The sequence below is a fragment of the Anneissia japonica genome, unplaced genomic scaffold (genome assembly GCF_011630105.1).
Source record: "Anneissia japonica isolate Jap-2015-1 unplaced genomic scaffold, ASM1163010v1 scaffold287748_len1686314_cov196, whole genome shotgun sequence".
NCBI lineage: Eukaryota > Metazoa > Echinodermata > Crinoidea > Comatulida > Comatulidae > Anneissia > Anneissia japonica.
The window spans coordinates 1003799-1028368 of record NW_022727190.1 but is presented as its reverse complement, the minus strand read 5'-3'; the positions used below and the strand labels follow the sequence as shown (position 1 = coordinate 1028368).

The 24570-nt window shown below is 34.1% G+C and overlaps 3 protein-coding genes across 3 annotated transcripts in view; 1 reads left to right on the top strand and 2 right to left on the bottom strand.

The window, feature by feature from the left end:
- Positions 1-6896, bottom strand: part of LOC117113538 (M-phase phosphoprotein 8-like) — a 13833-nt gene extending 6937 nt beyond the window's left edge. The window contains exons 1-8 of the mRNA XM_033256898.1: positions 6717-6896; positions 5658-5819; positions 4520-5137; positions 4215-4223; positions 2534-4184; positions 2146-2229; positions 1369-1598; positions 713-805 (exon numbers count right to left, since the gene is read on the bottom strand). Of these exons, the coding sequence (XP_033112789.1) occupies positions 713-805; positions 1369-1598; positions 2146-2229; positions 2534-4184; positions 4215-4223; positions 4520-5137; positions 5658-5819; positions 6717-6842 (2973 nt within the window). The 5' untranslated portion in view covers positions 6843-6896. The remainder of the gene's footprint in view (positions 1-712; positions 806-1368; positions 1599-2145; positions 2230-2533; positions 4185-4214; positions 4224-4519; positions 5138-5657; positions 5820-6716) is intronic.
- A 3243-nt stretch (positions 6897-10139) lies between these two features.
- On the bottom strand, positions 10140-13581 carry LOC117113586 (calcineurin subunit B-like). The gene is made up of 5 exons (XM_033256970.1): positions 13510-13581; positions 12658-12718; positions 12220-12462; positions 11906-12090; positions 10140-10701 (listed from the first exon to the last, which is right to left on the bottom strand). The coding sequence occupies exons 1-5, from the start codon at positions 13510-13512 to the stop codon at positions 10642-10644; spliced, it is 552 nt and encodes a 183-aa protein (XP_033112861.1). The 5' UTR covers positions 13513-13581; the 3' UTR covers positions 10140-10641.
- Position 13582: 1 nt separating this feature from the next.
- Positions 13583-24097, top strand: LOC117113585 (T-complex protein 1 subunit theta-like). Its single transcript, XM_033256969.1, has 14 exons — positions 13583-13734; positions 14978-15148; positions 15714-15845; positions 17030-17099; positions 17298-17426; positions 17909-17970; positions 18338-18475; positions 19110-19181; positions 19430-19603; positions 20169-20256; positions 20594-20709; positions 21236-21472; positions 21922-22041; positions 22492-24097. Exons 1-14 carry the CDS (start codon positions 13675-13677, stop codon positions 22561-22563), a joined length of 1641 nt encoding a protein of 546 aa, XP_033112860.1. The 5' UTR covers positions 13583-13674; the 3' UTR covers positions 22564-24097.
- The last annotated feature ends 473 nt before the right edge of the window (positions 24098-24570 follow it).

Genomic DNA, 24570 nt, shown 5'->3' with positions numbered 1-24570 from the left:
GCCAACCAATTAGCGTTCGTGTACGAAACTATGTCTACTCAGCTTCGTGTAGAAAATTCGACCAGACGAGTTCTTCCATGGTTTGCCACACGAAGCTAAGGAGGAAAGCAATAATTTTGAGCACCATCAGTAGTTGTTCATCTCACTCAGTTCACGTGGTTTTAGATTATAACAACCCGGTATTTAGACTCAATCAACGTTGCTGTTTAATGAAAATATGTTGCATTATGGTTTGTTTATTGTTATATTCTTTTTACTTATGGTTGCTCTCAAAAGGGCCGTTTGTTTTGAATATTTTTGGGGTTTTTGATGACGTCATCGTCCATACGAGGCGTACGTAAAACAAAGGGTTCGTATAACTGGGGTACGTAAAAACGAGGTTCTACTGTACTCAAAATCATGTTTATCTTGACTCTAAGAGTGCTGTAATTTCACTTTCCAATAACTTAGGCTTGAAATGTCCAATTTCAATGAATGACCCTCATTTTAAAGATCACATACTCAGGTATCTGAAAATACCAATAACTTGAATTTCAATTTTTGCTACAACTTAGCCATTTTGCCACAACGTGCCTCAGATGGTCATTAAACATGATCCACTGCGCGCGTTGTGTTCTCCATAGAATCGCGTTGGCCAATAAACGTTGGCCGCAGTGAGCTCCCTGCGTTGATTATACCTTTTTATAGCTCATTAGTTTTCTTTTTTAATTACCTTAATTAAGGCTGTTTCTCCTGATGATGATGACTGTTTGAGGTTGATGTATGCTCCGGCTTCAATCAAAATCGCAACTATGTTATAGAAACCCTGAAAGAGAAATAGACAAGATATAGACAATTGTCAGTAGAGTGAGTTTATCTAGACTAAGGCTTAGCATCTTCAGGCCAGGCACCTTCAAAAATAGCCTTGATTGATGTCCTACTGTAGACTGCTAATTATTGGTCTAGAAAATGGTAGACTGAGCAACATCAGAACATCATCTTCTATTATTATCTTAAAGGATACGATTAAATCTCATGTTTCTTTCATATCCCAAGTCATAGCACTTCTGAACATTGTTTCTGACGTGGATGTTGGTGCTTTACAAATAGCTGTTGATTGATTAATATTGTTATTTTTAATTTATTGTATAAAGCCCTGTCCAAATTATAAAATTTTATTTGACTAAAACATGTGACATGCCTAAATATGGTAATGATGACATCACATCATGACCATATATAGGTACATCTGATTAAATATGAGCATACAACAATTTTTTCAGTCACAGAAAATATGATAATCTGGGCAGAGCTTAATTCTCAGCTGACATAGTGTGAGCCAGCCTTAAATTTACAGCCTTACTAACTAGGTAATAGTTATTTAATCACCTGTTCTGCTGCATACATAATAGCAGTCATTCCATCTTTATCTTGCCTGTTAACAGCTGCCCTGTTAATCAACAGTAACCTGACGATGCCTTCATGTCGACCCTCGACAGCATACATCAAAAGTGTCTTGCAGCTTTCATCCAACATCTCTAGATCGAGGTGCTCTGAGAAACGCAGAGCTTGCTCAACCACCCTGTGGTTGCCATTGATAACTGCTTCTCTGAAGGCCACTGTATGAGAGTAAAGAGAGGGTGTGTGTACATTATTTTAAGTTCTATTTAATTTAATTAATCATCGATAGGCCCTAGTGTAGCCTGAGAGGATTTATGTGTTTTACTGTATGGGTCTAAATAATGCTATAAAAGCAGTTATGTTTGAAAAAGGTCTGCAGCAAAACATTCTGTCTGGGTGGGTCTGCAGTGCATTAGTTAAGTTGGAGGACTCATCCAGGATATTCAAGGGAGGTGGGGTTTGCCAGGAAAGAGGGGGGTTTGCCCGAACCCTAAAAACCCCCTTGGCTACGGGCCTGATCAATACTTAATAATTTCCAAAGTTTCGATGAAGTAAATTTGAAACTAAAAATTGATGATGAATGATGATGATGATAATTATGCTGCTGATGATGATAGCATCAACTATGATGAAGAAAATACATATGAAGAAACACATAAATAACTACAACCTAGAATGATATTTATTATATTAAAATTATGAAAAATATTTTTATGTGAACAGTATATGTGAAGTATATGCCCCTCATAAACAACAGTAGAATACCTGGAGATATGTGAGTGCTGGAAAAGGTATCTATTGAGGTCACATTCTGTTCTACATAATCATCTAAATCCAACTCAAATGAATCTACAAGAACAATAATAGAAATTCAATGAAATAACATTGAAGAAATATGCAGTAGGTTCAAAAATTAAATATCTAACTGGCTGTCCTTTCTTAGTCCTCTGAGTAAACAATAAATTATAATTCAATATAATTCACTTGCGCAATTAAATTTAACAGTAACTTATAAAAAGCAAGTACAAATTTTAGAAGCCAAAAGTTGATATAGACAACTTTTCATATTAACATTATGGGATTAAACCAATACCCATTGGGTCTGCAAATGTATTGTGTTATAATGACAAAACATAAAAATTGATGCCTTTACCTTCAAAACTTCGTCTTTCCAATTTGTTTGGCTTAACTTTTTGAGGCTGATCCTTAGCACTTAGTTTCATCTGAGCAGTAAATTTACGACCAGTATTTGGCATTTCAACTAACCCTTGGTTAGATTCCTCGGTTTTTTGTTTATTATATAAATCACCAACAACCGTAATAGATGTATCTTTTTTGTTTTCTTCTTTATGTGCATTTTTCTGGGAATCATTGCTAACGGAATGGTGTTGTTTTCGTCCGTTCGTATCTATGTTCTCTATTTCTCCACTAGGTTTATTCTCATCTTGTTCAGTTGATGGTTCATCAGGATTATCCTCAACTTGTGACTTCTGAGATCCACTATTGGCAGGAATCCTTTCCATGTTTCTTTTGCTCTCTGTAGATGCCAACTTATTCGTTCCAATCAGAGCTGGAACATCCAACCTGTTATCCAGTTGCTCTTTATCCTCAATCTGATGATTCCGGTTGTCATCTGAGGAATTAACTTTTCTCTCATTACTTGAATTTGAAACAATGTCGGTACTATTTTTAAGCTTTGACAAATTAAATACAAGTTGGTTGTTTGAACGTAATTTATCATCCTTTTTAGATAGTTTTTCAGATATAGTGGTGTTTGAGCTGGAATTCTTTTCTTTCTGATTAATCCTGTCTGTGTCTATCTCTGGTGTCCCCAACAAGTTGTCAGAGAACATAGTCCAAAATGAATTTTCATCTGTGTTTTTACTGAGCTGAGTATCAGGTTTGAGTTTAAAATTTTCACTTGCAGATTTTTCACTTCCTTTTAGATTAAGGTTTTCTTCATAGTAAATCTTGAGGGAAGATTTTTCTTTCTGTGCTGGCATATCATTTGTCATTGTTGAATCATTTGTCAAATCTGATCCCTGGCCATATTTCTGATTCTGTGATTGTTTTTGAACAGATAATTTCTCGAGAGGGATTACATTCTTCTCAAAACTTGAAATGAATACTCCTCTTTCTCTTTCACTATTTTCTGAGGTAATTATGGAACAATTGCTTGATATGGTTGAGTTTTCATGAGTGTTGTGATAAACTCTTCCGCTACTGTCATTACTTCCTACATCTAATTTCCTTCCATTTGGTTCCAATGATACCCTAGATTGTGGGACCATTAATGTTGATGCTACAGATGGTGACACTACAGATTGATTTTCTACAGATGGTGCTGCTACAGATTGTGGTGATGATACAGATTGTAGAAATGCTACCGATTTCGGTGGTGCTACAGATAGTGGTAATGGTAGAGGAGTTGGTGGTATAGATGTTGGCGTTAAAGCCTGCAAAACAGATGACTGTGTTGCTACAAATGTTGTTGTTACAGATTGTGATTCGTCAGAGGTGGTCATATGACCTGAAAACCCTAGCTTTTCTGGAGTGACAGCCTGAGGATGTGTAGAGATCCGCAAATTCAATTCGGGGTCAGTTTCAGTCTCCTCTCCAGACAAACTGCTTTCTTGATCAAATGAGTTTAATGATGTGGTGTCTTGGGATCGTTCACTATCAACTTGTGTGATATTAAAGTGCTCATTTTCTAAACCTTTCACCATATGCAAGTCCACTTTACTAGATATGTTAATGTTCTTTGATTTGACTGAATGTGAGTCCATATTTTCCCTGGTAAAATCCTCATGTAGTTGATGCACAAGAGAATGAGCTTCTGAAAACTGAAAAAAAATACATATTTGAGGGTTAAAGAGCAAAAATATAGCATTATAGAATAGTTTCAGTATGTACAGTTAAAACAATGATTCTAGAAACACATTTTTGTGACTGAAATTATTTATCATGGACTCCCACAAAGCACTGCAGAATACTATTTTTAAAAATGACAATGAATGCAAGCAATAGTTTAAATGACAAAAATACATTGGGAAAAAACCAAAACATTACAGAAGTAACAATTATTTACATTAGTATAGACTATAAATTTGAAGATTTACTGAGTGGTAGTAAACCTTACCTTATTCCTGGATGACAGCTCTTCATCCGCAGAGCTGAGGTCGTCTGGAGTTGCAGGTAATGTTTCACTTGAACTTCTGCGCTTTTGTTCCAAGCAAGCGATGGTGAGCTCCTCGGTTCTAGTTTGATGAACTGGTGAGTTGTACAAGTTGGCATTGTTCTGACAAAGATCGAAGGCATCCAGAGTTCTTGTGAGTGTCATCTGAGTTGCGCTCTCTAGAGACCCAATAGCTTCCATAGCTAGACTGGTCTTCGTTTTCTTTCCATCTGTAAAACTATTGCTACGATGCATTTTCCGTTCTCGTTTTGCTTTTAATCGTTTCATTTTGCTTTTTTTCTCTGGTTTCTCTTTGCTTTTTGATGCTTCTTCTTCTTTCTTCTTTTTAGCCTCAAGTGTAGCACGGCGACCTTTCACCTTGGAATACATATCATCACCAAAGCTAATCAAGCCTTTATCAAAATCCTCCCAGAATGTGTCTTTCACTGGTTTCTCTTCTGATAGTGAGTTCAAAATACTGGTGGCTGTGGATGTTTTTTCAGGCTTTTCTATGTTGGTTTCTGAAGTAGAAGCTGCATCATTTGCAGATGCATCTTGCTTTAACTTTGCCAGTTTTGATTTCTGATTAATAAGATACAAGTTCATAAGTTTCAAAATTTAATCAAAATGTATTCAATATCCGACTGTTTTACATTTGTTTATAATTAATTTTAAAATATAATAAGTTAATTACCAACTTGTGAATATATATATTATATGTAACTTTGATGAAAAGTCAAAATCCAAGTTATAATTACTGTATATAGATATTATTCATAACTTAACATACTGTAGTAATAGTATACTGGTATTTATAGTTGATATTCATTTATTTATTTATTAGGTGAAACTTTTAATAATTTATCCCACTCTCTGCTGTAAGGCGCATAATAATAATAATAATAATAATAATAATAATAATAATAATAATAAGATTTATAAAGCGCACAAATCCACAGCAGTAGTGCTCAAGGCTCATAGAGGTACTTTACATTATGCGTTATATAAGTTGACAATTATTATTATTATTATTATTATTTTAGTAGGTATATCGCATGAAATGCCTTGTGAAAAAACAATAAATTGGTCTGTGACATTATACCTTTGGTCTACCCGGTGCCTTGGATATCATCTTCCGTTTCATCTTTTTCTTCTCTAAAAACTCCTCAATGAGGTCCTCGCAGGATACAAGGTTATTTCTTGGTTCCCACGTGTCTTCTTCTGGTCCATACCCTTGCCACCTCACCAGGAACATTTGAACATTCTGTATTGAAAAATATTCTTACTTTTGGATTCAGATACTTTTGGGTTGAGTTGAGTTTCAACTGGCTCAAGCTGTTTTAGTACAAATTATAGGTCAAAAGTTATAAGTTACATATATTATTTTAAGTGACATACAAGTTAAAAAATATACACATTTCCATATGAACAATAAAGTTTTTGATTCCTAGCTGTAGTGGTGCCAGTGGGGGGGGGGCAGCCCTGGAACCCGTCCAATTATTAAGTATAATAAAATTTGGCACAATTCTGCTCTTACCTACAAAACAATCTCTCAAACTATATTATTATTATTATATTATTTATATATTATATATTTTTTTTCTTAGTGGAATGGAGGAACTATTTTCTCTTCTTCTGTATCTAATCGGCCTCTAGTATTTTAGTAAACAAAGAGCAGCAACTAAAATAAAAAAATTTCAGGTGGTGTATCTAGTCTGCAACCGACATGCCTAGTCACTAAGTCTAAGCCCAGACCCTATCTATGCCTAGCCAAGGTGGGTCCTCTCTCTGGCTACTTAAGCCGGATTCTCAAGCCTCGGATAGACACGGTTTAGTTCTGAAGCTTAGGCCTAAATAGAATAGAAACTGTACAAGAGAAACATATTAATTTTATTGAATCATTGTAAATTCTGATATCTGTTAGGAATATATATATATATATATATTAAATGGAATGACTACATAGATTATCAGGAACATTTACTTGGCATAGGCTTGGCTTTTGTTATCTAACGCATATATTCTAGCCCTAGGCCTGTGCCAAATCAATTCAACGGATACGGAATGTGGATTTTCCGTTCTGAGAGGTGGAGTTCGAGGATGACACTCGAACCGTGACACTCAAATCAAAAAACCTATTCATTCTTTGAATAGCACATACGTCTTCCGTCGTTGTCGTTCCCAGTATCTTGCCAACCTCAAAGACGTCATTCTCTTCATTACCCTCAGTGTCTTCATTTTTCGCTTCTTGGTTTGTTCCTTCTATTTCACTGGCATTTGTTGCCATTTTTCTAGCTAAACGATCTTCCTTCTCGTCCTACAAATTTACTATAACAACAAAGAGAATACGCCAATTGACATAACGCCCTCTAGGAATTTCGATCCACATCCATTCGACTGTCTGACTTCACGTCCACCCCTCCTATTATAGAACACCCTTCCAGAGAACGTTCACACTCACAGTCAATATATTAAAAAGAAATAATGTTTGCTTAAGATAAGAAAACAAAATTTAGTATAAATATTTTCAATAATTTATATTCATATTATATTCAGTATAAAACTAAACAAATGAAATGTTGTCTTGATTAAAGATACGGTCACTGAGGTCAGCAGTTTGTTTATTTGAGTTTTTCCACAGTTGTTATGCTGAAACCCTCAAAATTGCTCATTTACAGCTATTTTGGAAAAATCTTTAAAGCCAGGCTACGGAGGATTTTTTTTATATTTTTTTTAATTTTATGTGTAGGCCTACAACTGATTTTTTTAAGACACGAAAAGCATATTTGACAAAAAATTTGGAAGCGGTGAGAAACAGATTTTTTGAATATTTAAAAACTATGGGGGGGGGGAGGGGAATAACCACCCCTTTTCCCCCAATTTTTATATATTCAATTCTGTATCTCATTAACAAAATATCATTTTCCGCTCTGGAGCTTGGGTTTAAAGATACGCATACAGCGCCCGGAGCTATGGCCCTAGTTTGAGACGACAATTTCGACAACCCCTATTAAGGGGACACACTGGGACCAGAGAGCTGTCACCTTTCCCTGAATACATTTTATCGCTCAAAAATTGTCAAAAATAATATAGGCTAAATTTAAATGAAATATTGTTGTTTTGCAATTTAAAAAAAATACTGAGGGATACAATTAAAAAATACTGGTAGGAAATATATTGACTTTTTTAGACGGAACATCAGTTTTTATTTATTTTAGCTGTCAAAAAGTTATTGTAATTTATAACAGGCCTACTACTAGATCTGGGCATCTTCCATACGGGACTTCTGTGGTTTCGTCCTTTTACGTTTTTCTTACGTTTTCAGTTTTTCCCCTTTATTTTTTGTAAATTGTATTGTTCATTGTTATTTGATGGAATGGAAAGGTAGCAGGTCAAAACGGCAATAAACCAAAACGGCAATGACCAAAACGGCAATAATTAAAACGACAATGAACCAAAACGGCAACAGAACAAAACGGCAATGACCTAAACGGCAATAGACAGACCAAAACGGCAAAGGAGCGAATAACTCAATGCCAAGACTAAAGCGCCACCGGGCGCGGACCGTAGTTTATAATTTTCTGAATCGTTTTGAAATTGATATTGATGGGCTCTTTTTCACGTTTTGAACGTGTTTGTTTAATCGGGGTTTTTTTTTTACACATCTATGACGAATTATTTCGATGCTTCACTTTGTCTATATTTTAAAGTGTTATTTATTATTATTATTATTATTATTATTATTATTATTATTATTATTATTATTATTATTATTATTATTATTATTATTATTATTATTATTATTATTTTATTGTTATTGTTTCGCGATTTTAACTTTTATGGCATAAATAGCCTCATTTTGTCCGTGTTTGAAAGTTTTATTTATTTAAATGTTCACTACTTTTATATTGTGTTTCCCCCAATCTTTTTATTATTGAATTTGTATGTTATATTATTATTATTATTATTATTATTGTTTGTTGTCGTTCTTTCGCTTTTTTTACTTGTATGATAATTTAGCCTCATTTTTACCGTATTCAATCGTTGTACACTTTCATGTTTATAATTGTTTTATTATTTCGCGTTTTTTACTTTTATGACATAAAATGTTTAGCCTCAATTTGTCTATATTTTAAAGTTTTACTTCTGTAACAATTTAGCTTCATTTTTTACTAAATTAATTGTTGTACATTTTGTTTATAATTGGTTTTATGTAGGCCACATTGGAAATATGTTTTAATTCTTAAAGAAAACTTTCATAAGACCATTTTGGTTTATTGCCGTTTTGACCAGAAAGCGATGGAAAAAGTAAGTAAACGAATAAAAGGAAAAACAAACAAGGGCGTATGTACGGTACAAGCTTCACTGTCATAAACAGGAACCATTTTCGTCTTCTTTATTCTGAACAGTACTGTACTTGCTTATTGTAAAAATACAATTAAAAGCATGATGTTTGAAAGTTAGTCGATATTAAACCTAATTATTTTCATGCATGGGGGTATTGTATTTCATCATATTGTTACATTATACGAACATACAAAGTCACAACCCAGAACTTACAAGCTGTGGTTCGATACTTGTTGGCATGGGAACAAGAAGAATCAAAAAGAATCATTATCGAGCGCAACAACATGCTGTAAAATAAGACCTAGGCCTACATTACCGTTGTCTTTACTAAATGTTTTGAAGTGGTGAATGGGGTCAATGCTTTGCTCCGAAGGTTCTTTGGTCCGAAAAGCCTTTGGTTCGAAGGGTCGTTGGTCCGAAGGTCCTTTGGTCCGAAATTAACATATTTGAAATATGGACAAAAAATATAAAACAAGAAAACACATGATAGACCTGTATTAGCTAACATTAACAATAAAAAAAATTATTGATTGTTGCAAAAAGCTTAACTCTGCAACATCCTATGAGAAAACAATTTATTTGACGCGAAGTAGGCATATAACATATCACAGACCATAACCCAACTATTTTTCCTTATAAAAAATAACTTGATATTCTTACAGGATTAAACCATCTAGCAACCCCTAAGAGTGGTGGCTCTAGGTCGATATATTTTAATGGGATGGTGGAAAGCATCGAAAGTGAAGAGACCAGCGGGCGTCACGCTCTGGTTAGATTAGGTGCAAAGCCTGGGGCACTTTGGAGATTTGATTTTAGGCTGCTAAAAACGTTATAGGCCCAAAAACGTATACCAAATAGGCCTAATAGCACCCCAATAGTCTTTCTGACGAGTCCAGCATGGTCAACAGGGTTCATGGTATATCAGTGTCAAAAGGAGATTAAGTGACAAGCCTCGTCAGACACACTTCCTCCCCAACCACCGAATGTTATACTGCATAGATATTGGAGAAGTTTTAAATAAATTTATTATATATTATATTTAAATAAATGGTTTAAAACTATTAAATTTAATGAATTTATATTTAGATTTTTATTTATTTTAATTTATATTTTATGTTGACATTGAAAATACATTGCTCTTTGTTTAATATCATGTAACCGGGTTCACCCGATGTATACATACATACATATTAATTATTCTGTAGTGTTAATAATAATACAATACTACAGTAACTAATACATTTTCACTGTGATCAAATTTATTCACCAATGCCATTATTAATTTATTGTAGATCTACATACATTGTACATACAACAGTATTACTACACTGATTGTTTAGAAATTTATACATACTTACATAACACTTATATAAACATAAGGAGATTTTAAAATTTTCGCTGTGTGTTACTTGTATTATTACTATGCCAAATGATTTCATACTCAATATGTAACAACGAAGCATATAGACCATTGATCGTACAACAATTTTTGCTTTTCACATCAACTTCAGGCCTGCATACACCGACAGCCGATAGCTTCATGCCCTTCATCACTATGTGTATGAATCGGGCTCTTAGTCTTTTCTACTTTCTTTTTCCTCTATTTTTCCACTGAAAAATCAATTTTTACAGACTGTCTGATCTGGATGACATCAGCCTTTGCCTGAAACTTTTAATTCAACATAGAGTTCTTGCTGATTTACGATTGGATATTTAAATAAAAAAACATTAATTTCATTTCAAATTGAAAGCTGAAGCTCAATGGTTAATTTTTCACGTAGCTCCATTGGTGCCATCATCTATAAAAAAAAAAACATTAGTAAATACTTTACATCAAATATTGGATCAAATTTTTTAGCCTTTTTAGGGAATATATATATTTTTTATTTGTTTATTTGTTTCTTCTTTATTCATAATAATGATGATAATAATAATAATAATTACCGTACTCGCATGAATATGCGCCCGGTCGCTTAAAATATTTTTTGCACTTTCTGAGGGGCTCTTATTTAAATTGGACGCTTATTTAAACGGGGCGCTTATGAAAACAGAATGGAGATTGAAGGGGCGCTTATGGAAATAGATGAAAATCGAGGGGTTCTTATGGGAAATTATTAAATTCAAGAGGCAATTTTTGAATGAAAAAAGATTATATAAGGACATTACGAATGGTGGTTAGAAAAGATAATTGTCCAGAGAACATGGCTCTTGACAAGAATGCGTGAATATTTACATAACAGCAAAATAGTAGATGCAATTAGTGATGGTGGGTAGTGGTTAGTTTATTGGCCATTGGCCGATTGAGATTAGCAGGATGGCAGGATCATTGTTTTTTTTCTTGAAAACTCAGATGAGAATGTGCTAAAGGTCGGAAAAAGAAAAAGAGGAGTAGGACTGGGCATAGACAAATATGTAAAAAGAGTGAAGTTGGAAATATACTGTCTGTCCAGGGATCGGAGTTCTCATCTGTCCAATAGAAATATCCTCATTTTGATATTGACTGAAGAAGAATGTTTTTTCACTCTACAGCTCAAATCATGCCAACAACCACAGTCCCAGGATTGATTGGATTATTGACTTGCTAAAAAGAAAATCTTATGAGGGGCGCTTATTGAAATTAGAAGGGGGGGCGGTTATTCAAACAGGGCGCTTAAGGAAATTTTCATGTTAGGAGGGGCGGTTATTCGAGGGGGGCGTTTATTCAAACGGGCCACTTATTCACGCGAGTACAGTATTGTTATATAATAACAATAATAATAATATAATAATACTATAATAATAAAAATATTAATACTATAATAAAGGTGATGATAACAACAACAAAATCAACAATTTAACAATAATAATAACAATAATATAATATCATTAAATAATTAGTGCTCAAGTTACATACACAGGTCATTAGAACATTTTATAAGACAAATCACAAATTATCAACTCCTTTGGTCAGAGTTGTCTATGACCAGATTAAGTTTTGGTTGCTGATGATTTATGATAATTTACCTTGCAGAACTCATCAAAATCGATAGTACCTGGTGTTTTCAAACTCTGCGATGTTAAAACGGAGTTGACAATCTCTGTTAGTTGTTCATCTGTAAATCCTGCAGAAAACATTTTCTTGTACACACGGAACACTTCATCAAATCCAATGATGCCATCTTTACTTATATCAAAGACTTGAAACATTACTATGAATGATAATACAAAATAATATCATTTTTATATTTCAGTTACATTAGTTTATATTATTAGTTTGTTATTATTACTGATATACCGGTAATAACAAATTATTAAAAGTAATATGTGCAACTATTTACGTTTCTGCTTTTCTTTAATGGTCGCCTTGCTACTCAGCATTGAGAAGAGCATCAGAAACTCCTCTGGTGTCATTGTGGATTTCTGGCTGTCTGTGTATATGTTGTATAACATATCAGCATATGGAGTGCATGTTAGCTCTGGTATGGACAGGAAGCTGCTCCGTGTTATTCCTGTGGTAGAATCCTCCGGAATGATATGACTACTGTATCTCTTGACTATTGATTTTATTTCATTCTGATTAACTATCGAAAGAAAAAAGACTTAATCTGTTAAATCAGACACAAAACTTCACTGAATAAAATATATTACCAAAGAACCAAAAGAATTGAAGGGAGGCAAATGAAGAGATAAGATATGAAGGACAACCAGAAATGATCAAACAACAAAAACTTTGCATTTAATTATTATATTGAATTGTGCTGTTAGTACATACTTACAGTGTGTTTTACCTGCTAGCTCTTGTATTTTCTCATCAGTCAATAATGAATTCGAGTTTCCCTACAAAAAAAAGTTAAACCATAAATAGTTGCAAAACTTCTTAATGATATAAGGCCCCAGAAAAAAAATTATTAGTTTATCACCCCCTCCCTTGTCACTTTTAGGGAAATTCTGATTTTTTGTTTTGTTTTTTTGGCAACATATATATTTTTTTCAAACGGTCATTTTTCCATCTTCTTTTACTTGGAAAGTTTATTCTTGCAAATATGTTTACTGGTACAACAAAAACATATTTTTTAAATATAAATTTGATTCCATTCTTATGACTTTTTATATATGTGTCCCTAACCACTGATTTACGTGAGAACATCGGTAAAATGGGGGCGGAGTTAGGAAAAAAAAAGAAAAACCTCCCTCCCTCATCAGTTTTTATTCTTTGATAGGGTGATAAACTAATAATTTTTTTATGGGGCCTAACAAACTGATATTTCTAAGGGAGCTTGACGAAATCTTTGGAAACGGTTAATAAGAAACAGATTTTTGAATATTTAAAACTGGAGAAAAGGAGGCGTAAAAGCTAAAGCTAGCCTTGCCTTTCTCTAGTCTACGCCAAGGTCTGAGAGCAGTGAGTATAGTTAGCAAGCAAGCACTTGGCCTGCAGGCTAGGTATGGGCCTAGCCTAGCTTACCCAGTAACTAGATAGGACTAGCTCTAGTCGAGTAGAGGCTTATTAGTACTTGAGGCCTATATATATAATTATATAGCTATAGCTAGGCTTAATACCTAGCACTATCTAAGCAAGATGCCAAGGCGAGATCTTAATCATAGTAAAAATTGTTACTAATTCTAACCATGGTTTATAAAACATAGCGTCTAGTTGCCATCCATCTCCATGCAAAATAATCTGATAAGCGCCATCTATTGTTGGGTGTATATTATTAGACGTTCATATGCTAGACGTCGGTGATTCTGGATGAACAACGGCAACTCTCTCTTTATTCCAGAAAGTTCTCAAAATGGCGATGCACATACCAAGAGCACCGGGATTCTCCCAAATGTTGAAAGATGGGGCTAAGGTTTGTTTTTTACTATAATTAATTTTTATTATAAGCTGTTTTATAGTGAATGTTGATGACTTTTATTAGCAGTAGATTGATTCTACTGGAAACAGATACAGATTTAGCCGTGCTCCTCACACGTGCGTGGATGGATGGAGAGCCCGACGGTGCTCGCCCTAATCTTTTGCAGAAGGCGTTGCTTTCAGCTTGCAGTAGATAGGAAAAGGGCCTACATGATACTACTTACTACAGGCCTACTAGGCTAGTACTAGCCTAATAATACGCTTATTGTTTGGTTGTTTTTATTTCGGATCTATACATAATGTTAACAATATGATAACAATACGATAACAAAGGTTGAAAACGAGATAGCATACCAAAGATATAAGAAACATGTTAAATAAAAAATAGATATATTAAAGTTAAAAAGTAAATAGACCTAATACTAAATTGGCTTAATAATTTTAAATATGAATATAATATTCCCTGAATCACATCACTGATAACAAAAATGAAAATGTCATATTTACAAGCAGAACATTCAGTCAGAGGAAAATATGACTTAACTTGTTGAGGTAGGCCTAGTAGGCCTACACACTCTAAGTATCGAAATTCACATCATCGGCAGATTGTAGAATCACAAAACAGTGTATAAAATACAAAGAATTTTGCCTAAATGTCCATACCGCATTTTCTTCAAGTTATTTTAGTCGAAGGTGCATTAAATGATGAACAAAAATAAAACAATAATTTTTTTTTTTAGAAAGTTTCTTTAATTTGCTAATGCAGTGGGCCAAAAATAAATTTTTTTTTTTTATCATCAGCAAATAGAATTTCACCAAAATGTCCATACTGGTATCATCTTACCAATATTTTGCTGTTTCATTACGTCCAGACATCTAATGATATTCGCAATAAAAGAGAAAGAATAATAGACGCATGTTACTAAATTATCCACACCTCGGTGAATTTGTCCAGCAGTCGCCCAGCCATGGTCTTTTATTTAATGACAGTTCCCATTTTACTTACAACCATAAATCTTATGGTTGATTATTGATAGTGAAACAATAATTGTTTACATTGGTATGGTAGTTGCACATGTTCACAATTCATATTCATCCTGCTGCTTGTTGAAAAATATAAATATTCTGAACTACCATCTCTGTAATTGGCTGTGATGCAGCTGTTTAAGTGAATGAACATTGATTATTAAGACATTAAATACCAAGTGTTTCATTTTTTTTTAACATTTTTATGACAGAACTATCAAGGCCTAGATGAAGCAGTTTACAGGAATATTGCAGCATGTAAGCAGTTAGCAGAGACCACTAGATCAGCTTTTGGTCCAAATGGAATGAACAAGATGGTTATCAACCATATTGAAAAACTATTTGTAACCAATGATGCTGCTACAATCATTAAAGAATTGGAAGTAAGATATTTCATAAGTCATGTGGATGTTGGCTATATATAGATGACTTATTTTCATGGGTAATGCTAAGATCACAGTGGTTAATCCTTTGATGTCACTTCTATGACATTGTTGTATTTACTAGAGGTTTCCAAATCCCTCTTTTTTCCAGACTGTTTTCTAAGCATACAGAGAAATTTTGACGTAATATTTTTGGAGTAATAATTCTATTTTCTACCTAGCTCTTCCACCATTTCTACCCATATTTGCAAGCTAAATATCATATAGTTAGCACTCCTACAATGTTGCTGTTACAAAACTCTGGAACTCTCTTCTGATCTACATCTCAATCCATACTCACCTTTTCTCATCCATCTAATTGTTTTTCCTTTTTTTTTTTTTTGTTCTTTTTTTGTCTCTTTTTCGTCTTTTCGTTTATTGGCCATTTGTTGAAAATGCAGGGACCTAGTACTATGTGTTAAATACAACGATTACCATTATTTTTTTTTTTTAATACTTCTTGTTCTCTGGAAAAAATTAAATTGTAAATAATTTGATTAATCTCTTTTTAAATTTTTTTTTTCAGGTTCAACATCCAGCTGCCAAGATGCTCGTTCTTGCATCTCAACAAATGGAGCAGGAGATCGGAGATGCTACCAATCTAGTGCTCTTGTTAGCTGGAGCACTGCTGGAGAATGCTGAAGAGCTGCTGAGAATGGTATGTATCAAGTAATGTAATGTGGTCTTAGTAGCACAATGATGAATTTAGTCTGCATTTTAGTATCTTAATGTTCAAATTATTAATTTATTCTTAATATACAGTACTTTCTTGTTTTTCTTGTGTATTTCAGTAAGGTAGTTTTTTGTTCACTTCGTTCTGTTTGTTGATCCTTGTTTATATTTTATATATATTTTGATACAAACAGCTTTGTGTTACCACTGTGTACCGAAAGGTCCACTGATTAACCTCAGAATAATACATACTCCAAGTGTCGAAATGCATACCATCGTGCGTGCATTTCGATACTTTGAGTATGTATTATACTATCCTACCACTGTGTAGTTGTAGTTTTTTTGTACCGCAATATATAAATATAATTTCATTTAAAAAGGAATTTATAGTACAAAAAGGCACAAACCTACGTGATGATAATGATTTTAACACTGTTGTTACGACTTTTTTGAATGGACTGTATAGTTTTAAATTAATTTGTTACATTTGTGTACTGTATAATATCTTATTTTATTAAATCTGTTTTTATTGTACATTTGAATGTTTTTCTATTGATTAGTCAAACATCTTTTTGCATCTATATTATCTACATTTCTTTCAGGCCGAAAGTATGCGTCCCTGTCTCTTATACACATCTAGATGTGTATAAGAGACAGGTATAATATATAATTAATGCTTGCGGTACACCACGTAGATAGTTCTGAAAAGAACTGTTGTTGTTGGTTGAGAATATCTCGACGTTTCGGTTGACTTGCTTCAACCGTCTTCAGGAGAATAATATCTGCAGAGATCTCAAACAGGGAAATCTGCAGAGATCTCAAACAGGGAAATACTATTTCCCTGTTTGAGATCTCTGCAGATATTATTCTCCTGAAGACGGTTGAAGCAAGTCAACCGAAACGTCTCGCGGTTGAAGCAAGTCAACCGAAACGTCGAGATATTGTCAACCAACAACAACAGTTCTTTTCAGAACTATCTACGTGGTGTACCGCAAGCATTAATTATATAATTCTTTACAGTTAGACGAAATAAATTCATTCTGGATTCATTAAAATTCAGAAATATTCTTTACAGTTATAAAAGAAAATAATGGAATTTTTGTACTGATTTATTTACGTTCCAATGTGTAGACTTATTTTTAAATTTGTTACGGATGATGCTCTTTTCAGGGTCTGTCACCAACTGAGGTTATTGAAGGTTATGAACAGGCTAGCAAAAAAGCTCTGGAACTTCTACCAGGTCAGTAGCATACTGGTATAATTCATTGCACATAAATATCATGAAATAATGAATATTACAATTGCAAACCTGAAGTTGTTATTTAAGTTGCAGTAACAGGGTATTGGATAAGATGCTACATCATGTACATTATTTATTAAGTTTCTTGAAATCAAATTATGTAGCTATGTTAATAATTAATTCTTTTTATTGCATTAGATTTAAGTTGTTCAACTGTGAAAGACTTGAAAGATAGGAGTGAGGTATGGAAGGCCATCAAAACGTCTGTAATGAGTAAACAATATGGAAATGAGGAGTTCTTTTCTAAACTTATTGCTGATGCCTGCAGTATGTACCAACTTTTATGATATTATGTTTTTTTACTGCCATTTTTCTGGCATGTGAAAACTTGACTTTAGAGTATTTATGTTGGAAGCGTATGCTTTGACAGAATTGAGAATGATACAGATTCAATAATTTAGAAATGCATTTGTTACCAGCATTTCATTTAATGTATCATTTTCTTTACAAATATCTTATTCCAAAATAAATTTGACTTGATATTCTTTAAATTTTCTTACACACAATATGCTTCAAAGCATATATGTGTCTTGCTTTGATGCCAAAGTTCTGTTAATACAGATGCTGGAAAGAATCATCATTTTTCCAAAGTTATAGGAGAAGGTTTTCAATACTTTTTGTTGTAAAGAAAGTTTTTATATTATATCGATAAAATAGGACATGCGTAGAAACCCTTCCACATTATCTGATAGACAAAAGTAATAATAAAATATGGTTTCCACAATGAATATTAATTATTTTATTTTCAGTATCTGTTATGTGCAAGACTAAAACCTTCAATGTAGATAATATACGAGTAGCTAAAATATTGGTGAGTAAAATTTTCTTTAGACCCATTAAATACACAAAACTAGTAGTAAATTACTGAACTTGCTGAAAAATGCCCAGCAAAAACACCAGTATTAATGTATGTAAACATGTGTTTGTGGACATGTGTATATTTTTGAATAACATGTTCTGATTGGTCAGTTACGTTTGACATAATGGAAAGCTCCATAGTCTAGTTCCAGCCTGATTTTGATAGGTTCACCCTACTTTGCTGGAATAAGCCTAATGTGACAGGCTTGGCCCAACCGATATTATTTGTTAATAGTAGTAGTAGTGTGGTTTAATATCACTGCTGAATGTCCAACAATGTATAGGCCATATATGCCTACACTTTTTTTGTTTTGTTTTAGGGATCAGGTATGCTTCAATCATCTGTTGTTCAGGGTATGGTTTTTAAACGTAATGTAGAGGGCGACGTGGTAAAAGCTGATGACGCAAAGATCGCTGTTTACTCCTGTCCAATCGACACTGCTCATACTGAAACCAAGGTAATCGTCCAAATTAAGATGCATATATGTTAGGGGCCATCCATAATTTTTTTAAATTTTTTCATAAGAGTAACCATGGGAGGATTTAGGGAGACCCAGGCCTGCCCCCTTCCCCTCCCAGCTTTAGGAAAGTTTAAAAAAAAAAAAAAAAGAGAAAAAGAAATGAAAGAAAGAGAAAGAAAGAAATTACTGGTTGCCCAAAATGCCTCAGATGTTATTCTCGGCTGTCCAGAAAACCAAAAAGGGTAGTGTTGTTTCTCAATTGGGGGCCTCTTTTCGGACATCTGCATCCCTGAAAACATGCCTTAGAGAATGGGGAGGGGTTGCAAGTGTAAGCATAAGTACTCTTTTATGAAAAAGATAAAATGGTGATTTCCACATTACACAAACCAACATTTTATTGTGTACTCTTTTGGAAGAGGGAGGGGTAACTGGTTTGTACTCTTATGAAAATTATGGACAACCCCTAAATTATGTTTAAAATTAATTGTTTTTATCATTTGCAGTTGGCTGTAGGTTGGCAGTTAAGATTATTACCTTCCTCTTCTAGGGTCTTGTCCAAAATTTCAGATGTCATTATATTGCTTTATGATTATATTATCTAATAATCATTATAAATGTTTTTGATTTACAGGGAACAGTGTTGATCAAGACAGCGAAAGAACTTAAAAACTATAGCAAAGGAGAAGAAAACAGTTTAGAAGAGGTGAAATATTTTACAGAACAAATAAAAATAATTTGTTGACATGTTGCTATCACATTGAGGGCAGCACACAGCGCATTCACACTTAACATAATTTATACAGATACTGTACGTTAATTAAACCTACAAACTACTAATCATTATTCCTGCCTCTAATACACAGTGTTAATTTAATAACAATTGATACATAAGCTGTTGTTGGTATGTTTATTGTGTAATTAATGTTCTCCATCTTTTTTTCAATTGAACAGCAAATCAAGGCAATTGCTGACACTGGTGTCAAAGTAGTAGTAGCAGGTGGAAAGGTCGGTGACCTGTGCTTGCATTTTCTCAACAAGTACAACATCATGGCCGTTCGGCTCTCGTCCAAGTGGGACTTGCGTCGTTTGTGCAGAGCCGTTGGTGCTGTACCACTCCCAAGGATGGTATGTATGTTGTGAAATGTTATTTTTATAACTTCAAATAATTTGCAACTTATGATTAATACAGCCTTTAGATACTTGTAACTCACCATATACTGTTAACAATACAAATTGTGGGAGAATGAAAAGTTGGTCTCATTTAGCTCTATCAGGCTTGCTTTAGTATAGCCTTGACTATGCATACTTGATTATTGCGTTACTTAAATTGCAGTGCATTAAAAATTAAAATAATAAAAGTAATTTAAATGTTCCATTATTTAAGTGCATAGATTGCAGCAACTAATTCTATGTTCTTCACAACAGTGTCTCTCCCACCCCTTTCCTGATCCACCCCATTTTTGACAACCATCTTGCCTCTGTTTAATGGAAAGATGGCTGTAAAAATGGGAACATAAAAATACAGTTTAACATTAAATGGGAAAGGTTTCAATATGGTACCTTTGTCTATGTAGACTGTGACAATATCTACAGTTGAGTATGGTACATTCAGAATTACTATGCTATCCTTAGCCATTATAATTGTTCAATTCTATATATACTAAATTTGACGTGCATTGTTTCATTACAGACGGCCCCCACCCCAGATGAAATGGGTCACTGTGACCATGTTGAAATTTCTGAGATAGGGGACACATCTGTTATTATCTTCAAACAGGGTAATTTTCTTTGTTGTATCTTTTTCTTCAGGAATCATGAAGATTTTTTTTTTTCGTATTATTAAATTCTTGTAGTATACAAACATCTTCACATGTACAGAAGTATATGTCCTTTTAGCAGACTACAGAAAGAATTGTCATGGATGGCGTGCTAGAGTCTGTGGAGCCAAACATGATCAACCACTTGTTAAAACAGTTTTGTTTAGCACTCATTTTGCTTCCTTCCTTTAATTGACAAATCTACTCAGTTTGATTTTTAAAAATGAAAAGTTAGCTTGATACGTAATATTAATCAGATTGCTTTAATTGAAACATAATTTTTGTTACATTGTTACAGATAAAGATGACAATGCTGTTGCCACCATTGTCCTCCGTGGTTCCACAGACAATCTTATGGATGATCTTGAGAGAGCCGTCGATGATGGTGTCAATACATTCAAAGTTCTCACAAAGGTATATAGTAGTTAAGTGTTCACATTTTTGCATGGATATTTTGCTTAGACCAAAATGCATACAACATTTGCATCCTACCCTGGTATCCAATTAATCCCTGGTGAAGAGAGAAACATAGACTAGTGCCATACGCAAGAGGATACTGTTGTTAAACAAGAAAATATAATTTTTAATATATTCTTTTTCTTCACATTATAAGCTTTTGAATGATGGGTCATTTACTGGAACTGACCTACTATTTCCAGTGTTATGAGTAAAAGTGTTATGACTCTCTGCTAAAGTATACAATATTGCTGCATTCTTATGCTAATTACTAACATTTAGCGATGCATGCTGGTTTTTGGATGGCAAGCCTCAAATAGACAGGATTTTTTTCACAATAAATTTGAGTATACTGATAATAAACGCAAGGCGTTTATTGCAGCTTCCATTATTTCTTTTATGCTTGAAAGGTTTCATAAGTTTCATAAACATGAGCAATTAAGTCTTGAATCTTTGTCAAAATTAGATTTTTTTTATATCACAGGATAACAACCTGGTTCCTGGTGCTGGAGCATGCGAGATTGAGCTGGCCAAGCAACTTACATCTTACGGTGAGACGATCCCAGGCCTAGCCCAGTATGCAGTCAAGAAGTTTGCCCAGTCTTTTGAAGCCATCCCCAGGGCTCTGTCAGACAACGCTGGTGTCAAGTCTACAGAGGTCTTGTCACAGCTCTACGCTGCCCATCAAGATGGACAAAAGAATATTGGATTTGATATTGAGGTTAGGGAGAATTTTGTTGTCAACCAGATGTTAATTTGTGGAATAAAATAAAAATAGAAAACTATTATTAATGTAATCTGAAAGCATCACTGTGATAGCTACTTTGTGTAAACTGTGAACATTCTGAGGAATGTTTACATTTTTACATGACTGACATGATTACTACTGGCTTGCATTAAAAATAATGCTGTAAACATTCAAGACTGTCAGTTTTTGGTGTTATAGCTCTGCTATAATAATATAACTATATTATATTGTATTATATGATTAAATTATAGTATTATAAACTGTTATGATATAATATTAAGGTACTATTATATGTGATATATATGATATAGCATGTGATAGATATCAAGTATGTAGTATAAGAAAGTATTACCAAGTTAAGTGTGTATCCTGGGTACAGTGCGACATAATTCAATCTTGTGTATTGTTGGTGTTTTTTCTAGGCTGAAGGTGCTGGGGTAAAGGATGTTGTAGAGGCAGGTATATTTGATGCATATCTTGGCAAACACTGGGCAATTAAGCTGGCTACAAACGCTGCTGTCACAGTCCTCAGAGTCGATCAGGTTAGTAATTTTTTATTCAGAAAGTACTCTTTGTTATAAAGTGTAATATAGTGTGGCTTCTGGCCCACTCACATGTGTTGAATTTTCTTAGATTATAATAGTAAAACATGTGAAACTTCTGCAAAAGCGAGACACCTACATAAACCAAAACTAGATATGAATATTTAAACTGTAATTAGAATTTTACCAGGAAACAAACATAAGAAAGTGATTGTTGTCCATGAATCGTAGTATTTTACCTATAAGAAAAAAATGGAAATCCTGATTGACCATTCCTGATATCAAATTGTTACTATATTTGGTCTGCACATATTTTTTGATTTAAGGACGATAATATTAATAGTATAATGTTGATGCTTTTTGGGATGTTATTCTAATGAGCTTGTTGATTATAACAGTATAGTTGCGCTGTTCCCTAACTTATTTCTTATGTATGATTTACCTCCTTAGATTATAATGGCAAAACGAGCTGGTGGCCCCAAACCCCCGCAGAAGCAAGGCAACTGGGACGACGAAGACTAAATATTGGAAATTTTTAAATTGCAATTAGACGTTTGGGATGACTTCGGCCATTGTTTTCAAACAGCCAGAGGACGGTGGAGCCTAGCTCCTAAGCCTCAGCAGCAGATATCCAAAAACGAATAAACTTTCAGATCTTGATGCTTGGGGCCAAGTAGGTATAAATACCAAAAATGCTGGTACTACAAATGACTATTATTATTGTCAAATTTGTCAGCTCTGTGTCCACTTCTGTTTGGATTACGTTTAAATGTTGTGATGTTGATCAATTTTGAAGAAGGATTACCTTTCAGTCGAGTTTAGTAATTCGATCCAAATTGAATAGATTGTTTATTCTGCATCTCTGCCTCTAGTACGTTGCTAGCCTGCCATTATCGCTTGTGCCTTTTTTTCAAGCTACTTAGGGGACTGCTCGCGGCGGTTTTTAAAATAGTTTGCGTACAATGACTCTGGTTGATTTTTGCAAACAGAATTCACATTCAAGGTTAGAGCTGAAATTAAAATTGTGGGGCACGTCACTTTTGGTTCTCATGCGACACAAACAACATATGCATATCAGTTGTCATCTGTTTGACATTACCATCATTTTAATGTACAGTATTCAGTATTGTGCCTGCATGTGGTGTGTATTAAGGCCAACTTGGGATTTATCGTTGGGGGAGAGCCTTTAGGTGGTTTTTAATATTCTTTGATGCAACTGTCCCGACCTTATTCGTCTGTTTAATTCGCACAAATCTCTCCAGACTGCGACATACAATGGCCTTTAGCCTAAACATTTGCCACAACCTTATAAAAAATATGTGAAGAATTAAGTCCTCAGTAATAAAAAATATGATAAATTATTGTTGAAAATATAAATATGTTTACACATTATGATGTGTTTAGTTGTGCAGTAATATAGGTCCAGTTAGACAGAGTAAATTAATGTTTACTACTTTAGCATCCTGAATATATTGTAATTGTATCTGTTTGACTTTAAAGGTCAAAGGGACATGACTCTATATTGTAGCTTCTTCATCATAAAAGGTTGATTGATTTAAAATGATGATAGTAGAATGTAATGTATTTGTTTTATACCTGTACTGTTACGATGGTTTGAATATGTTCACCATCATCACCATATTAGTTCGTCTTCCAAAGATAATGAAGGTCACTTACATAACATAGTTCATGTGTCCTTGGTAAACAGGGAAGCTATGGAAAATGAAGTTTGGGTGGGTGAGGGGTAGGGGGGGGGGGCTGGGTGGTGTTGACAGGGTTTAACATAATTCTCTCATTGATTGTTGGTTGGCTCAGGCTTAAACGGTTCATAGCTTTAGCTATTTATAGTGCGATTAGGTTGATTGCAGCATGTATCCTCATGTACAGTATTGATAACTTGATCCCGAGGCTGTAGCTTGATGCATTCATATAAATCATAGTTGCGGGTGCTTTAAATTATGTGTGCAGTTTACTTTACTTTTCTACTATCAATTTCTGTTTTTCAAGTGTTTGAAACTACATGTGCAAAAATTAAAAGGAAAGTGTACACTAAGAACTTGTATTTTCTTTATTATTAGCCTCATGAGTCTTAAATAATTTATAGGGATACAGTAGAACCCCTATGGGACACCCCTATTAAAGGGACACTTTCTCCACGGAAATAAGAAAAGTATATTCTGTAACACTATGACCAACACCTTTTCAGGCAATAACCCTATTAAACACTTTTTCGTCTTGAAGGTGTCCCCTTGGCGGTGGTGGGGTCCTGAAGGAGGTGTTTACTGTACTGCGCTTCATGGTCGGGTTCAGTACAATTGCTGTGTCCTTCCTCAAACATAGCTAAATCGTTGCATTATGCTGATGTCAATGTGTACACTGGACCACCATTGATCTTTACAGTTTTTAGGGAAATTTGCATTTTTTACTTAACATTAGTAGAGAGCAGCTGTGGTTTTGTGGACAAGAAGTTGCTTGCATTTCTGTCCAGTCTCCTGGGTTCAAATCCTGTTTGAACCTTGATGTATTTTT

Coding starts and splice junctions, on each gene's coding strand:
- LOC117113586 (XM_033256970.1), bottom strand. Junction 12,463..12,657: donor GCTAGCAGGTAAAACACACT/GTAAGTATGTAC, acceptor TTCTTTCGATAG/TTAATCAGAATGAAATAAAA. Junction 10,702..11,905: donor ATTTTGATGAGTTCTGCAAG/GTAAATTATCAT, acceptor TTTTTTTTATAG/ATGATGGCACCAATGGAGCT.
- LOC117113585 (XM_033256969.1), top strand. CDS start 13,675: ATGGCGATGCACATACCAAGAGCACCGGGATTCTCCCAAATGTTGAAA. Junction 17,971..18,337: donor TACGAGTAGCTAAAATATTG/GTGAGTAAAATT, acceptor GTTTTGTTTTAG/GGATCAGGTATGCTTCAATC. Junction 19,604..20,168: donor CTGTACCACTCCCAAGGATG/GTATGTATGTTG, acceptor GTTTCATTACAG/ACGGCCCCCACCCCAGATGA.